The sequence below is a fragment of the Rhinolophus hipposideros genome (assembly GCF_964194185.1).
Source record: "Rhinolophus hipposideros genome assembly, chromosome: 2".
In the NCBI taxonomy this organism is placed as follows: domain Eukaryota; kingdom Metazoa; phylum Chordata; class Mammalia; order Chiroptera; family Rhinolophidae; genus Rhinolophus; species Rhinolophus hipposideros.
The window spans coordinates 106,441,803-106,459,895 of record NC_138048.1 but is presented as its reverse complement, the minus strand read 5'-3'; the positions used below and the strand labels follow the sequence as shown (position 1 = coordinate 106,459,895).

The 18,093-nt window shown below is 42.2% G+C and overlaps 1 protein-coding gene across 2 annotated transcripts in view; it reads left to right on the top strand.

The window, feature by feature from the left end:
- The window catches only part of DSCAM (DS cell adhesion molecule), a 656,085-nt gene that overhangs the window by 454,780 nt on the left and 183,212 nt on the right, over positions 1 to 18,093 (top strand). For both annotated transcript variants that reach the window (XM_081078404.1, XM_081078403.1), the window contains exon 11: positions 7,474 to 7,647. In XM_081078404.1, coding sequence (XP_080934530.1) covers positions 7,474 to 7,647 — 174 coding nt within the window. The remainder of the gene's footprint in view (positions 1 to 7,473; positions 7,648 to 18,093) is intronic.

Here is an 18,093-nt window from a genome sequence, read left to right as displayed (position 1 = left end):
CACTTCTTTCTTAGCAGTCAAGAGATGGCCCAACTTCAAACCACCAGTTTTCCATTCAAAAGATAAGTGCATGTGGGAGCAAACGATGAGGAGACAAACACTCCAGTAAATAAGACTGTGCTTTGTATCCCCTCTAGGAGAGCAGGAGGTCTCATATTGAAGTAACTCAATATGAGATTCATATGGCCCAGTCAGGATGGTCCTTGATTGTCCAGTCCTCCAAAATTTCTTCCTAAGGTCTGATCCTTTCATCCTGCTCCATATGTCCTTGCAGGTTTCACTCTGCCCTGACCTCAGGCCTGAGCCTTCCCCTGGTTGACTGTCCAAGGCATTGAACCTCATTTTTTTACCCTCATGACCACTCACATTGACCTTGAATGCCATTCATAGCCTTTGCTTAGAATAAGTGTCCTCTTCAGACGCCTATTCTGGAAAGTGGATGTCTGCCTGGGTCATCTCCTTGGGACCAGCCATCCAATCCTGGTCCTACCCATCCACTGCCCCACCTCCCTGCCTGCCTGTCTCTGATTATCACGGAGAGCTCTAACCATGCCTGCTCCTGGACTCACCACTTGTCCTGCTCTTTGTGTGGGTTAGAAGGCCCAAGCCTCTGAGCCCATGGGCTCGACCTCTTCTGAGCCATCAGCTTCCTGGACCTGCAGCAATCCTCTTAGGTTTTTTCCAGCGGCACCTGCTTCAGACTCATGCACCAGCCTCATCCAGGCTCCTGGGTCGCAGGTTTCATACAGTGTTCCTTGTCCCCACTAGCACACCAATATGTGACAAGATATGAATCTTGAGTTAATATGTGGGAAGATCTCAAAGAATCTAAGAAGGAAAACACAACACCTCCTTTGACATAAGTGGTGAAAATAAACCCAACCTCAGAGCCAAATGTGGCTCCTTGACATACAGCAAAAGCAGCTATGCCTGTGAGTTCCCTAAATAGGGACAATGGCTCTTGCTAAGTCCTTGGAAAAAGACAGTAAGCAGAACAGAGAGGATGCATGTTGAATGTATTGTTTTATTTTCTTCCTTTGATGGTAGAATAAAACTCACCTGGGATGGAAACCTTCTACCTTCCTCTGTGCTGGATTAAGTGGAACTTCCCTGACCCTGGGAGCAGCTCCAAGGCCACTGGGTACCCCCACCCAAGGGAGCTGCACGTACCCCAGCCTTGGCAGGGTCACCAGGACAATAGAACCTGGGGCCCATCTTGCCCTCCCTTCCCTTTATTTCCCCACTCCTCCATCTTTCCTCCTTCTCGTTCCATTTGTCCAGGAACTTTCTAGCAGTGCTCTTATAGACAAGTAACCACACTGAAGGCAAATGTTTAGGGACTCTCTTGTTCCAGGGAAATGGTGGCTGAAGACCTCGTAGTATGGACACGGCCACACGGGCTCCTCCCAGCTCACAATCCCAGTGCAAAGCTGTGGTGACATCAGCATCAACCAGCCACTTACACTGCCTCCAGTATCACATGTACATTGGCAAGTGCTCAGTCATGTCAGTTCATGATTCCATTTTCTGAGGAGTGAATAAGAGACCAACGTTCTATCTTGATGATGAAAAAAAAAAGGATCCTTGTAGATTAAGTACAGAGTTAAAGTCTTGGGTTTGGCATGCTAGACTAGTGGACTACCAAATTGTAAGAAACCCTGGGCCGGCACGAATCCCGTCCACCTAAGTCCATTTGGATAGGATTCTCCATTATAGACATAAAGGAGGTAAGGGAAGAAAACTGAATCGCACAGGGAACAGAATGATGGGAAGATTTACAAAATGCCTCCCGGTTAGGGTATCATGTTTTATCAAGAAGGGATTTAATGCAGGAAATCGGTGTATGCCAAAGTTTTGGAAGGATGGGCAGAAATCGGCTCTGTTTCAGGAACCTGAGAATTGTGGGAACCACGGGGAGCTGCTCCCACCTGGGTTACAGCTGCCTGCAGCACCGAAGCAGTCATCTATTCTTCTGGAGCTGGGTGCGTGATATCTGCCCAGACCCCAACTCTTTGCTTCCGAAGGAAGATGACAGGGTCTCGCTCCATGCACCTTCCTAATCGCAATCAAGTGCCTCTCACTGGTGAAATATAAGCCAGAACCTGGTGACACCTGAGCTGGGGAAATGCTTTGAAAGGCTTCCAGCCCTTGCAATTTAGGGGAAAGTGTAGAAGGGCCGCAGGAGTGCGAAGGACCGACAGTCAATATCTGATGAGAACATGGAGACATGCGTGCCCTGCACATGTTGTGTAGTGTGGAAGCTTCTCTCTTTGGGCTTGGGACTAGCTCTCCAGCCTGGGACTGACCAGTGACTCAGGACCGTGCCTCTCTCCACTTTGGGGTTCTTCTCTGGAATAGGACCCCCAGAACTCCACCCTCCATCTCTGAGCAAGGGTCCCATTGCCAGCTGCTAAACCTGACACAGGGGCAACTGCTGTCGCTGTTGGTTCTTGCTCTCTCCTCCTCCTGCCTCCACCTCTGTCTTTGCACCTACTCACTCCTGCAACCCCATTGTTCTCTGAGAAGGAGAACCCCATTGCCTCTCCCTGAGCAGGAGAACCAAACTCATTCCGCAGGAACATGCCACCCTCTCCCTAGGGATAAAAAGAACTGTCTTTTGGATTCCTTGGTGAGAAGGATAACTTACAGCCTTACCATTTGGGTACAACCCAGGGAGCATGAAGAGATCTCCTAACCACTGTCCTATTCTACTTCCTATCACCTCATTCCACCCTGCTGGGGGACTCTCTGAGTGTGCTCTGTGACCAACTTGTCCTGACCCTGCATGTGGGTATTAACTGGCATATTTGAAACCTTTTTTCCTTTGGTGTGGACAACACTCTCTACAGTATGGAAATGGGTTCGTCGTCCTGTTCCATGTATGACAAGATTAAGGCTGCAGAGAGATTCAGCTCCTTGCTCAGGGGCACAGTGCTTACATTTCAGAGACGGCATCACAATTACGATATGTGCTGCTGCCTTCAAAGTGGGTTCACTTGCTGACACTCGGCTGTCCTTTCTCCACTGTTCCCACACCCTCAGTCTTCAACAGTGTTCACTGCTGGCACATTTTCAATAAATAGGAAAGGTCACACAGTATTAACATAACCAGCAATTCAGTGTGTGCTTTACATAATGCTTTAACATTTCCTTTTCATGTAAGGGAGCATTAAAATTGTCCCCACTTGACCCCAGCTACCCGCAGAAAATTGACAGCTTTTTAATTAATGACTTCCGGTTGCTGTAGTGTGTCTTCTAGCTAATTACCCAAGGTGCTTACCTTATGCTAACAAGATCACAGACTTTTGAGTATTGTACGCACTGTGTTAAATTTTGCTGTTTACAATAAATAATGAATCTAAAGTGTATCTCTGGTGATTCTGTCAAATCGTGATGAGTCTATATTGCCCAAATTAACAACTGTAACCCTTGGGACTGTAGTCCTGACGGTAGAAGAACTGGTTCACTATTATTCTGTTTGGCAAACGTGATCAGATTTATAAACGGTGCAACGCTTCACGTTAGGTTTATTTTCTGATGAAAAAAAGACTTAATGTTTTTCAAATGCACTTATGCATTTCTGGCTTCATTAGGACCTTTTAATAACGAGGCTGCTTCTCTCTCCCAGATAGGAAGTAATAGACAATTCTTTTCTGCTATTTGGTTGCGACAGATTAACAATGTAGTTAAATTTCATATTGTAATTCTTCAGTATGAATGTGTCAAATATTACAAGTGGTTTTCTGGTGAAAGTTCTTTGAGGAAAGGAAACCACTGTACTTTTGACATGAACAGTCCTGTAACTTTCTCACAGTCTATCAGCATTTTATTAGATTTTTAGGGTTCTATAACATAGTTTTACATAATTTATAACTCCCGTAGCATTTTGAGATTTCCTGGTTTGCAGCCTTATGGATATATTTTTTAAATCCTTCATTTGGCTGAGTTTTCAGCTTGTGTGTTTTAAACCAGATGTGGCTCCCAATTTGCAGTTGACTTCGAGAAAAACATTATTAGCTTTTACAAATTTTCAAACTGTTGACCAAATTTAAACAATGAAGTAAATATTACAGGTTTTTGCCTTGATTTTTTTTAAACTTCAATTAAATCCTTTATTCTTAGGTAAAAAACATGTTATCCATGTTCTTTACAATCAACATACAATCAATTTTTATAGGAGAAAGAAACCTTATCATCTCAGTAAATAATGAAAAGATAACTGATAAATTTAATATCCAATCTTGACTAAAACAAGAACAAAAATATTTTTGTGTGTGTAAAATGGGAATATAGAAACACTTTTTAAGACCCAAATGTATACTTGAAACCTATGTAATTTTACTAACCATTGTCACCCCAATAAATTTAATAATAAAAAAGACCCAAGTGCTTTGGCAAATGAAGAAGAAAATGACAAAAAGTCCAATAGCTACATGACGAAAGGATACGGATGACTGTTCACCAAAAGACAAGTACACATTGCTGATGCATTCATGAAAAGATGCTCCAACTTATCTATAAGCAAAAATAAGCAAGCAAAACCAAACAAAAATAAAACAAATAAAAAGAATTAAATCACGCAAATTAAAATAATGAGATGTATACTTTTTGATGAAGATTGAAAACAATTAGTAGTGTAAATGTGTGAGGAAAAATTAAACCCTGGCCAGCACTGTTGGAAATAAAATTGACACATCGTTTAGTAAGCAACTTAGCAATGCTTTTTTAAAAAAATTAAATTTATTGGGGTGACATTGGTTAGTAAAATTATATAGATTTCAAGTGTATCATTCTATAATCCGTCATCTGTATGTCACATTGTGTGCTCACCACCCAGATTCAGTTCTCCTTCCACCCCTATATTCATTTTAAGATTTAAATGTACAGGTTTCTACCCCATGGATTAACCCAAGAGTTTGCCTATTGCTGTATCTTCCTCTCTGTTAACGAATTGGTTGGTAAGGAGGGATTCATTGCAACACAGTCCTTTGGAGTAGGAAAGATAGGAAGTAAACTAATCATGAAATGATTAAACAATTATAAGCAGAAATTTTTAGAAAAATAAACAACAGCAGAAAAATATTTGGGGTTTTCCAGACATATTTGTGTTATTGATTTTAATTTAGTTTTGCTGTGGAGATAGAACATAATTCGTATTATTTTTAATCTTATAGAATCTATTGAAATTTACATTATGGCCCAAAATGTTGTCTCTTTTGATAACTGTTCCATGTCCACTCAAAGCTGGTATGTTTTCTGCTATTATAGGGTGTAGAGGTCTATAAATGTCAGTTAAGTCCAATTCATTAATAGTGATATTAAAGTCATTTATATTTCAAATATTTCAAATATTATTTATTCTTTCCTTTCCTTATTCTCCTTTTCAAATGATAATTATTTAATGTGAGAATGTTTGATATTGTTCCAGGTTTCTAGGATGATGTATTCTATATTTTTCAGTGTTGTTCAATTTTTGTTTTATTTTGGATAATTTCTAACGATGTCAAGTTTACTTTCTTCAGCTGTGTCCAGTATGCTGATGAGCCCGTTTAAGGAATTCTTCATATCTCATATTGTTTGTTGTTTCTATCATTTTATCTGCCTCTTTTGTACAGTTTTAATATTCTTTCTCAATCACCCTCGTTTATGGATATTAATTATAGTTATTATAATATTCCACACCAAAGTTATATTGATGATTTCTTCTCTTGTTCTTTTCTTTTCATGCAGGTGTGTGTGTGTGTGTGTGTGTGTGTGTGTGTGTGTGTGTGTGTGTCACATATTTTATTGACTTCTGACCATGGTATATAAAACAGTAGAGACGAGGTAGATTATAGTTATTTCCAGTTCTTCACTTCTTACATGCTTTTCTGCCCAAGTCCTTTGCTTTTCTGCCCAAGTCCTTTGCTTTTCTGCCCAAGACCTTACCACCTTGTCCTCCCACCCTGTGCCAAAGATGAAATTGTTTACATGCCCTGTATCTCCTTGTAGGCCTCTTTACTCTTAACAACACTTAGTTTACCTAGTGGCCCGTGACTTCTAATGTTATTCATTCAAGGAAAAGTATGATTTTGTAGATTGACATTGTTTTTTCGTATTGTTAGAATGCAAGTGACATGCTTTTGTGTCTTTCTCCGTCCTTGGCAGGAACAAAGCTCTATTATTTTAAATTCAAGTGTTCATATGTCCTTTCTAGAAGTTCTAGTTTGACAGAAACCACCTGTTGTATGGATTCTGCTTGTCCTTCTTCTTCTGTGTGAAAGGTCACCTTACATACCTTATTAATGTCCTTTAACTCTGGTGGGGCTGAGATGCCTGACGCAGAGATAAGGGAAGGGAAGCAGCAGCTGGTCTGCCACTATGAGTGAAGTGGGTACCAATAGGTAGATACTCAGTTTGGTGTGGAGATAGCAAGAGGAAGTGTCTCCCATCTCATGTCCCCAGATACAAAGTCTGAAGTTTCCTGCATGAGGAGTAAGGTGACACCTGCCTGTGTTGAACTCCCATGTAAATTTTGGGGCTTTGGAGGCCATGAGCTCCTCTGTGGAATACACTCCTGGCCCACGCTTTGGGCTTTCTCCAGGAAGATGGGATTGGTCCTCACCCTTGGGCCCTCTCCCCAAATCCTCAGTCTCAGTCAAAGAGCAGAGCCCCATTCGCCTTTTAAGGCTTGAGTCACGCCCTTCTAGTCCCACCCCATGTTCCCAGGAGAAAGACAAGCAACATAGCAAGTGAACGCAAACTGTCATTCCCCCCAAATCTCTCAAGACCTTAATCCTCTGTTTTGTTATTTCTAATTTGTTTTTCAAAATAGATTTGTATGTATCATATCACAGCTGCGGCACTATGTCCTGAGCGCAAGCACTCTGGGGAAAGGGCAGTTTGAATCCTGTGCAGTGAGCTGACTGATTTATTTAAGTGGTATTAAGTGGTATTAACAGTGCGAGGCTGAAGTCTGACCGCACCTCGGAGAGAAATCTGCGGTACTTGTGTTCTCTTTAGAGACTCAAATGTGTGTCGCCAACGAGCTCCTCAAATGCCATACGCCTGGAGGGGTCCTTCTTTACCCTCATATTAAGTCCCTGGGAACACAAGGAATTTATTTAGTGCCATGTGAGGTGTCTACTTCTGTAGCCATTCTACTGGAATGTCTTTGAATAATTGATCAGCCACTGAACACTCATTACGTTTGGCTTTTTATGTAGAAACTATCTGAGAGGCCTCTGACTCTTTATCTCAGAGTTTGAAACACTGTCATTTTAAATAAATGTGTTTCTCTCCAAACAAGAATTTCAATGTCGGAGGAAAGAGAAAAAAAAAATTAACTTGGTGTATCACATGACTGTCCTCCGTGATATATGTTAAATGTCCGTGTCCATCACTTTTCTTTGCTAGTCTGGTGAACTTGAGGTCATTGCGTCCCCATATGGATTCTCGGTGGCATCATTGTTCCTCTTTTTTATTCTATTCCAGGTGCTGGGGTTCCCCAGTTCCAACCCATTGCCCTGAATGGCCGAATTCAGGTCCTCAGCAACGGGTCTCTGTTGATCAAACACGTGGTGGAAGAAGACAGCGGCTACTACCTCTGCAAGGTCAGCAACGATGTGGGCGCGGACGTCAGCAAGTCCATGTACCTCACGGTCAAAAGTAAGGAAGAAGAATGCTTTGTTTTACCTACTAGGTTTTTGGGGGCTTAAGTCTTCAATTGTCTCCATACACATTTGTTTAACAACAAAATGAAGACAAAAACGTTGGCTTGATACGGCTGGTTTATGGGTTGCTGTGCTAGAAGCACAATTGGAGTGGACAGTAAAAATCCCGATCATTTTCCCCCTGAGTCTGGGCGTGGAGCCAGGTTTGTCTCCCTCTGATTCACATGGCTACTGGTATAGGATCTGGACAACCCAGCAGGGGAGCGCATCTCTGCCTCAAGCACCCATATGTCTATCCTGTTGGTTTTGTTGTGGAAAAGCCCAATATGTGGTCTCAGATGTGTTCGTGTCTGAGCTTTGTTTTCATATATTTTATTATTTGTGAGCTGGTTTGTCCGTAGATTCTTTTTAAAGATCCTTATGGAATCCAGCAGCTGGAAACCTCATTACCTAAAACACACAACTACAACAAGGCAGAAATGTGTAGCTATGCTTAAGGTACATGGTGTTGACTTATTTTATAGCAAAGGACACCTAATTAGGAAGTTATTTTCATACTTTGGTAACTAAACCTCCAAAGAAAGGACATAAAGTGGACCAACTTTTACTGAAGGTTGCTCATTAGCAAATGGTTGTTTAGTTTATAATGAATGGCTATGTCTTTCTTCATTTATATAATTTTCTATTGGATAAATTGTGATTTCTTACTGATTACAGGCTTTGATCAGGTTTCCTCTGTTTTATTTTAATTGTGCTATTGATAGATTGCAAAGAATCTCTATCATCTCATTTATATGGGGCGTAGGATTTAAAAGTGAAATTCAGTGGTGTGTGTCGTGTGATATTTAAAGGCTAGCTACACAGACTAGAATCCACTCCATTTCATTAATAATTTATTCTAGTCAGTATTTCCAACAGGACAATAAAAATACCCAGTTATGTCTTTGCTATATGTTTATATCATGGAAAAAAACACAGTTCTGAAATAGGGTTGCTTCAAAATACATTTTGCACATATCCAATGTATCATTTGACTGCTAAATTTTATTCTCTGGAGGAACCGACTTGTAAGAATCTGGAGACAAATTGTCATATCACTTAAATCCAAAGTTGAAATGATAATTTAAAACATAATAAATTGATGAACTATTAAGGAAGCTCAAAAGCTGAGGGCCAATGCTGATCAATGTAAATCCATCTTTCCCAACAAAGGAATCACTTTGATATATTTTAAACTTATAAAACATTTCTGTTCCATGTATAGATACATATGTAGATGATAGATGATAGATAGATAGGTAGGTAGGTAGGTAGGTAGATAGATAGATAGATAGATAGATAGATAGATAGATAGATAGATAGATAGATAGATATTCTAATATATACAAGGCCCTTCCACCGGTGTAGATGCACTCAACCAAGGTCTTTGAAAGAGCTTATGTTTGGAAGAGGAGATAATAAGGAAGTACATAGAGCCTACTCATTTTAATGCAAGGTGTAGAATAATATGGGCCATAGATGTGCTCTTCAGAGGAGAACAGAACTGTCAGCTTGAGGGGATTAACAAAAGCTTCATGAAAAAAAATCTTAAAGAATGAGTGGAATTTTAAAATGCATAAATTGAAGATTTTCCCCACATCTCCTCTCTTCATACCTTTTGTGCTGGTAGTGGAGGATGGGGGCACACCACAAGGAAGGAGCCCCCCCTGCCATTCGTGAGCTTTTTCTGTCATGTGGCAATCAGCTAGGGTGTGTACGACTCCTGTCCAGCAGGGCACACTTATGTCATAACATGGGGCATATAGACAAGGTATGATTTGTATCTGTTTGTAGAATCAGTGACTATGGAATGGAAAGCTGTAGCCTCTGAGTACAGTCCTAAAAAATGCAGTGGATTTTAAAAGGTAGAATTGTTGCAGGTGGACAGAGGCAGTCACGTGAGAGGGAGCAGAGGGAGCAGACGCAAGAAATTCAAAGACCCAAGGCAGGAAGTAACTGTGTGAATGCTGTACCTGTTACATGGAAGGGATGAGAGAGGGAAACATTTAAAATGAGCATGCATCAAAGAAAAATCATTCTTAGAGGTGACCAGTTTAAGATCCTCTCTAACCATGCAAACTTTTAGTTGAGAGGCGCATTTATGTAACAGTGAATTTTACCAATTCTTAATAACCCTTGGATGTCTTTATAAATTATTTCAGCTTCAAGCGTCTGGTATTTTTCACCCTTTAAAATGATAATATTTAAATTCCAAAAGGTAAAAAATAATTTAAGCTATAGGTGCATGAAGATAGAAGATATACAGTGAATATATCTGTTGCTTAAATGATATCATTAAAGAAAAAACAGCGAACATACGTGGGATGACTTTCACTGGTTCTTTGTGTGTTTGTTGGACCAGACTAGTAAGTGTATACAGATGAACACACTGAGGCAGTGCACGTGGGATGGGAGGTCTGCTGCTTGGTGTTCAGCTCTTTCACTAAGGAAACAGGGAGGAGGTTAGAGCACAGGGCCTGATGGGGGCAGAGCCAGCTTCCCAGCAGCTGCCGAGCTTCCACTGGCAGCTGACCAAGCAGATTTGATGGCCCCATAAGTGGTGCCAGGATTATACCTGGCACTGCAAGGGAAGTTCTGGGTTCTTCTTATCTGACAATAACCAGGCTCACATCAGGCAGAATTTCTTTAATGTTTCACTGCTTTTTTTTTCCCTACAGATAATTTAGGGGGTACATTAAAGTGCAGACACACAGCCACACACACGTGTGCATTACAGAATGCACACACCAAAACCACATACTCCCTGGGTCGTAACAGAAGAGAAACAGCCATCATATTATTATCCTTTATTTTAATCCCTTAATGGCCCTAAAAATGACATGTACCCCCACTCATGTACACACACACACACACACACACACACACACACTCACACACACACACACATCTTAGCCCATTCAAACACAGGAAAACCATCACAAATGAACTAAAACTACCTATTCAAAATGCAACAGGACAAGAATAACAATAAAACATGGGCACCTTGGCCAACCATTGAGGAAAACATTGTATAGAATCACTCAAAAAGGGACAAAGATTTCTCCCCAAACAGTTGACTTTAATTTTTTACAGACTAGGTAATTTCTCAGTATTGTCGTAATATATTACATAAAAATAGTAACAAGTCTACTTTGAAGGGGTAACCTCAACCTACCAGCAGTAGCTCCCAAATGAAAATTCTATTGGGGAAAAAGAGGAATCTTACTTTTCCTCAACAAACTATATGAGATGGATGTGTGGAGGGGTGAAGAGTGGACAGTGAAAAAGCCTCTGGGATTGCACCCAAAGCCATCTGGTCCTCCCGGTTCTAGCACTTCTAATTACTATGTGATTTGGGACAAATTGCTTTACTTCGCAGACCCTGTAAAATAGGAAGAAAAATGCCTTCCTCCCAGGGTTATGAAAATTAAATGGCATGATACATGTGAGACTATACTGTAAAACAGAAAACACTCTCCATATGTGTTCTAACACATACAAATACTAAGTGATCCTGCTGGTTGGAGAGAAAGAGAAAACTTATATACTGATGGTGCTGTGTACAGGCTCATTTCCAGAAAATCGCGCTGAAAAAGAAAATAAAAAGGTCATAAGACAGGAAAAAGGAAAAGTAAATGTGACTTCTCAGATCCACGGGGTATTTTCATCATCCCTGTAATGCTCATCTATGGGAATGTGCCTTCAAAAACTCTGAAGGCCGGTGTTTTTTCCTAACCCTGGCTGTTTAACATAATCAGCAAAGTGGGGATTTCAAACTGAAAAAATAGTTGATAGATACAAAGGAAATTGCACTGCGTTAAGTAAAAATATTAAGTGTGTTCCTTTTTCTATAAGTCTTTTTTTTTTTTAAGTGGGCTACAAATATTTCTAAGTTCAATAATTAGGAAGCCTTCTGCCACATCAAGTGATGTCAGGAAAGCAAGGCAGCTTCTCAGATGAGAACTTTGGACTCTGGTGTTGGGCTGTACCCCTCAACTCTGCCGACAGGGTCTGCTGTCGGGGGCTCACTCTGGGCTCCCTGGGGAAGCTGGAAACCATGCACTGTCTGCGTCTCCTGTCTGGGAATTTTTCTTAGCATTACTCTAATGCTTTCATAACCCACTGCTCCAAGAACAGAGCAAATTAACAGTGAATACCAACCCTCCATTTTTGGGGAATCAGACATGAGGAAGCTGTGGGTAAAAAGATCAAGCAATCAAGTGTGGAGTGAATGGTCAGGGGAAGCAATCCAGCAGCTAGAAACCCGACCCGTGCAAACCCTTCTGGCTTTCTTGGCATTCTTGCTTCTGATTATACATTGTTATCTCAATTCTAGTTTATTTTTTTTTACCAACAATTACCCCAGGAATAGGGATCCTATACACCAAACAAGGTTAAGGACCCTACGCAGAAAAGACAGAGGGACTGGCCTCTGTTTTCAGCCAATTTGGTGACACCCCTGACCCCAGGCCAACGGGGGCTGCAGAAGTCCGTTCCTCTTCTTGCAAACACCGGGGCCATTTGCAATCTGGGGAATGTGGTCTTCTATGGTAAGAAAACAGCTCCAAAATCTGCTGGATCTCTCATGCGGGTGAGCCATTCCTAATGTTTCTCCCAGGTGCCAAGATTGTATCTTCCCTGCCAGCTTTCTACCACCAGCTGGTCTGAGTTTGTGTGTTTGCAGGAGCACTGATTTCTGCATGGATGTGTGGCCCATGGCACACAGACAGCTCTTTTGTTGGTTTCCCTGCACAGGTCCTTTCTGATCCCCTCATCAGTTCCGAAAGGGCATCCCTATCAGACAGAACAGGTGCTACCCCGGAGTCAGTTACTCTTGAAATCTAATGCCTGCCACCCAGCCCCCAGAGCCAGCCACAGGCTCCAGTGCAGCGTAGGCCCGGCACATGTGTTTGGCCACCACATATAATTGCTTAGCAAAAGGAAAAAAACTCGCTTAGCTCTGTGCCGACACATGGTATGCTCGGACTAAAGGCAGCTGCTGTTGAGGTTGAGGTTGTCAACGCTGTTGTTATTTTGATCATCGTAATTCCTAAATGATGGCTTCAGACCCTCCCAGGCAAGACAAACCGGAAGAGAATGTGAGGTGTTCCTCATTCAAAAACACCAGTTTACATATTTTCACAACTTTGGCGACCTCCAGCCTCCCACTTCACTTTGTCCCACACACATGCACACTCTCGTAGCCCTCGCCCTTCCCCTCTGAAGGCCAGTTGTCAAAAGTATCTGCAGCTCTCATGGGGCTGTCTGGGAGTGCTAGCAGAGGACGGGAAGAGGCACAGAAAGGTGTCGGGGGCAGCTGTCCGCTGTGGAAGACCCTCGAGGGCTGTAATACTGTGGCGAGTGGTGGCTCCTTCCAGTGCGGCGTCTTATAGCCCACCTAGCTATTTGCATGTTACTTCTTAAGTGAGCCTGGAATTCTACCAGTTCAGGATTATTTGGGGTTAATAAGGAATCTGTAAAATGGGAAGGCTAGTCTACTAGCCACAATTTGTTGCTGGCTCTCATCTCAATGCCCCTCCTCTCTCAGGGCTAAGGGTGTGTGCCCAGCATTCATCTGTTGACATGATAATGATTAGTATGTCAGAATGTGATCTTCTTTGGAAAGGGGGTCCTTGCAGATGAAATGAGAAAAGATGAGCTTTTACAGGATTTGGGTGGCCCTTAATTCAATATGACTGATGCCCTTATCTAAAGGGGACATTTTAATACAGACCCAGAGGCAGTGCAGCCATGTGTAGACTGACACAGAGGTTGGAGTTTGCTGCCACAGCCAAGGGAAGCTGGAAGAAGCAAGGAAGGACTTTTCTGGAGAGTCTTCAGAACGATCACAGCCCTGCCAAAACCTTGATTTCAGTCTCTGGCCTGCAAAACTGTGATAGAAGCCATTTCTGTTGTTTTAAGCCACCCGGTTTACGGTGCGTTGTTACTGCAGGCCTAGACGTCACTGAAACACTAGTGATCGCAGACATCTTTTGCAGTCTTGTGCCTCAGGCAGGCTCACCACAGGCTTGCTCAGCGGCTCCAGCAGGGAAATCCTAGTCTGTCTAAACCAGTGGACATGAACTCTAGTCTGAACCAACCGAGAGCAGCCTGTTCCCTCTCAACGTAGTTGGTGTAAAGATGGGCACGTGACCTGGTTATGGCCAACGAAATGGGAGATCTTCTGTGACATTTCTGGAAAAGATTTTGTTATTCTAAATAGAAGGCTCTGCAAGAGATGCTCATCTCTTTTTTAATCCTTGACCCTACCTGGAGGTGACACCTGGATCTGTGGCCACGTTGGTATCATCCTGAGGATGAAACCAATACACAGACGACGGTAGAGCCACGACAAGCAGAAAAGTGGAGTTTTAGCCCCACGCACTGCATCTGAAACCCCACCTCCACACTCGCAGTCGTATGAGATGACCGAGCCCTCCCTCGCCTTTTCTGTGTAAACCAATATGTCAGTCAGGGTTTTCTTACTTGCACCTGGAGACATTCGAACTAAATGGGTAAGGAGACAGTGTCATCAGCAATGAATGGGGCTTAATTCGACCATACTGCTGCTGTCAGACAGGCTGAAGTAAACCCCTCTGAGGGACGGACGACTTTTATTTGGCTTGAGGAACCATAGGGATTCATAAAGCTGGGGGTTGGGGTTGGACGGGTCTGTGGGAGGAATGACATTGAGGATCAAGGGCAACACACATGCCTGGGGCACCTTTGGTGGCCCACAGCAGGGAAGCCAGTACTTGGTGGAGGGAAAGGGCAAACAACAACGGCATTTTCTAATGTTACTGGGGCCGCTGCTCCTCTGGGAAAAGAAAATGTAGTTTCTCCCCTTTACTTACTTGCTGCTTCTTCCAGATGGAGGCTCCCTCTACCCACCAGCCGGAAAGTTATTTTTGCCAGTTTGGGGCAATCTCAGTGATTTCCAAGTTTCTCAGTTGATTTAAGATCCTTCCTCTCCTGTGGCCTGTTGCGGCTGCCGTCATAAGAGCTCTGAGTCCCCAGTTAGCTGTCGCCCTCCATGCTGGCATGCACTGAGAGGCATGCATTCCCATCTGGTCCCTGGCCATGGGGTCACTTCCTAGATGCTCACGAGAGCCCGCTCTGGTCCTGTGGCTGTCCCTGGCCAGATCCAGCCATGTGTTCATTCAGGGTGCTCACTGTGTCCCCTGGTGTCAAGGACTGTTGTAAACACTGCACACACAGTCAGTGAAAGACAAAGTACTAATCTGCCGTCTTGCGGCATCTGTGTCCAGGGGGAGAATGACATGTAGTGGGTGTGTTATAGAAGGCCCAGCAGAGAACAGAATGAAGAAAGGAAAGGAGCTGTGCACGTGCTTAGGGAGGTGTGCACATTTCAGGGCAAGTGCAAAGCCTGACATTGAAATCTGTTGCATTTGAGGAGCAGCAAGGAAGCCATTGTGCTTGGGGCGCAGTGAATAGAATGAGGCTAGAGGGCAAGGCATGGGTTAGACCCAAGGTCAAACTCTGGACTTTATTTTAGTTATGATGAGAAGCCATTGCAGGGTTTTGAACCGACAAAAGCAATATAACAAATATAGCTACAATTTCTTCTAAAAGTTGTCATTCCTCATCTAATTCTGATGATAACACTCATAAATCTGCATCACGTCTGACTTATTGGAGGAGCAGGGAGGCAGGAGCCCGAGGAGGGACTGGGAATGTTTCCTCGGCCTTGGGTGTCCCATGTGGTCACTGATTGTGTTTCTCATGCCCTGTGGTTGGAAAGGCCACCTTCAGAAACCCAGACAGACCCCTGACACCCCATGCTGAGCTATTAGGGCCACAGACTCTTTTAGGGGACCCTTGCCAGTGACTAGCTCTTCTTCTCTACCCCACCCCCATCACCCATTTCTCTAGGGCACTAATCCCTCTGCATTGTGGGTAACAGTGGGGCTTTGCTTTGGGGTTAATGTGTGTGTGTGTGTGTTTTCTTCCAGTTACAGTTGATATACAGTATTACATCAGCTGCCGGTGTACAGCAGTGATCAGACATCTATGTACCTTACTTGGTTCACTGTGTAGATGGGCAGAGGCAGGTCCCGTGGCTGTCCCTTGCCCTGCTCACGTCGCAGTCCCCACTCAGCAGTCTGAGAATCATGTCAGACCCGGAGTTGATCTGTTCCAACTCTACATTCTGGAACTGAGGAAATAACCACTGGGTGGATGTAAAGATCCATTAGGTCTCCTGTTTCTGGACCTAAGCTGAACCGCGTCAATCCCCTGACAGACATACTCTGCTCTGATTGGTGGACCAGGGCGGTGTTTGGGTCTCCAATAATTAGCACCAATTCTGGGTCAGTACCCCGCATTTGAGGAGTCATTTTTCTCTTGCTGCTTCTAAGATTTTCTCTTTCTCTTGGGACTTCAGAGTTTGGCTGCAATGTGATTTCCTTTGGATTTATGTTGATTTGTGTTGAGGAGCTTCTTGGGTCTGTAAGCTGATACCTTTCTTCAAAGCTGAGAAGTTTTCAACTGTTATTTCTTCAAGTAATGTTTATTTTTTGTCCTATTATCTCTTGCCTGTCATTCTAGGACACGTTAGTCCACTTCATATTGCCCCAATACCAAGATTTCTGATACTTGGATCATTTTCCTTCAGTCTTTTTTCTCTCTCATCAGATTGCATTTTTTTTTTTTTGTCTACTTTTACCATTACTGACTCTCAAGCTTTCTCCAATATGGATTAAGTTCATGCACCAAAGTTTTCATTTTAGTTATTTTACTCTTTAGCTCTAGAATTTTATTTGGTTCTTTTTTATATCTGTATGTCTTTGCTGGATTTCCCATCATGGACATATTTACAATAGCTGTTTAAATCCTTGTTTGTGCTTGGCAACATCTGAGTGTTTTCTGGTCAGTTTCTATAGTCTGTTTTTGTTTCAGTATGGGACACATTTTTTTTTGTTGTTTTCTATGTCTGGTATTTTGTTATGTTTTGTTTTGTTTTTTAATTCAATACCAGACATTCTAAAGGCTGCATTGTAGAGACTCTGGTTTCTGTGTTTTCCTCCAAAGAGTGGCTTTTGTCCTTGCACACCTTTAGTTAGCGGGACTTAAATGCCAAGATCAATCTCCCTTGCTGTGGGCAGCAGCTGAAATCTCTGATCAGTTCTTTCAGCCTCTAGCTCCTGGGTTTATCTGGCGCCCACTATGGCCTCCTGCATTGTTCAATAGCCATCCAAGATTTGGGCAGATAGCATATGCAAAGTTGGGACATACACCCTCTGTGCTCCTTTCTTTCCAGGATGTCCCCCTAGTGTTCCTAAATCGGAGAGCTTTCCTTTGGGGTTTTTCCTATTTCACACCGTACTTACCAAGTTATTCACTATGCCAAGAATATTAAATTCATATTTGTCATTTAATTGTTTAATACTTAAGGAATTCATTGTGATGGAAAGTATGAGTGAGAGTTGTAAGATTTTTCATAAATGGTCAGTCGCTTGTCCTAACATGTTTGTTAAACATTCTTTTCTTGCCTTAATTTGGAAATGCCGATAATTTCATTTTAGAGAAAGGTAATCATTGAAATGAGCTCTCATGTCACACTTCCTGGTTAGCTCTGCCGATTAGTAGCTGTGTACCTTGGGTAAGTTATATAACCTCTTTACGCCATGGTTATTTAATGCTCAGATTACTTCAGAGAGCTGTTACAGGGGTTGAGTTCATGTAAACCTGAAAATTTCCCAGAATACAGGAATGACATTGCATCCCTACCTCACACCATGTACAAAAACTACCAAGAAATGAATTATAAACCTAAATATAAGAGCTGAAACTATAAAATCCTTAGAATAATTGGAGTAAATATTTGTGTTCATGAATTGGCAATGGTTTCTTTGACATGACCAAAAGCATAAGCAATATAATGAAAACTACATAATTTGAACTGTATAAAAACTAAAACATTTTTGTGCATTAAGAAAATAAGACAATCTGAAAAAAAGAAAAGAAAAGAAAAGAAGACAATCTGGAGAAATGGAGAAAATATTTGTGATTCATATATCTGATAGGGGACTTATATTTAGAATTCTCACAACTCAATGATAAAACCACAAACCACCCCATTAAGAAATGGACACAGGATTTGAAAAAACATTTATCAAAAAAAAAGACACACAAATTACAAAAAAACACGTGAACATCACTAGTCATTAGGGAAATGCAAATCAATAGTACAATCAGATAGTGTTTCACACTGATTAGGATGGCTAAGTTAAATAAAAACACGAGTGTTGGCAAGGATAGGGAGAAACTGGAACCTTTGTGCATTACTGATGGGAAGGTAAAATGGTGCAGCTGCTTTGGACAACAGCTTGGCAGCTCCTCAAAAGGTTACACATAGAGTTACCATATGACTTATTTCTAC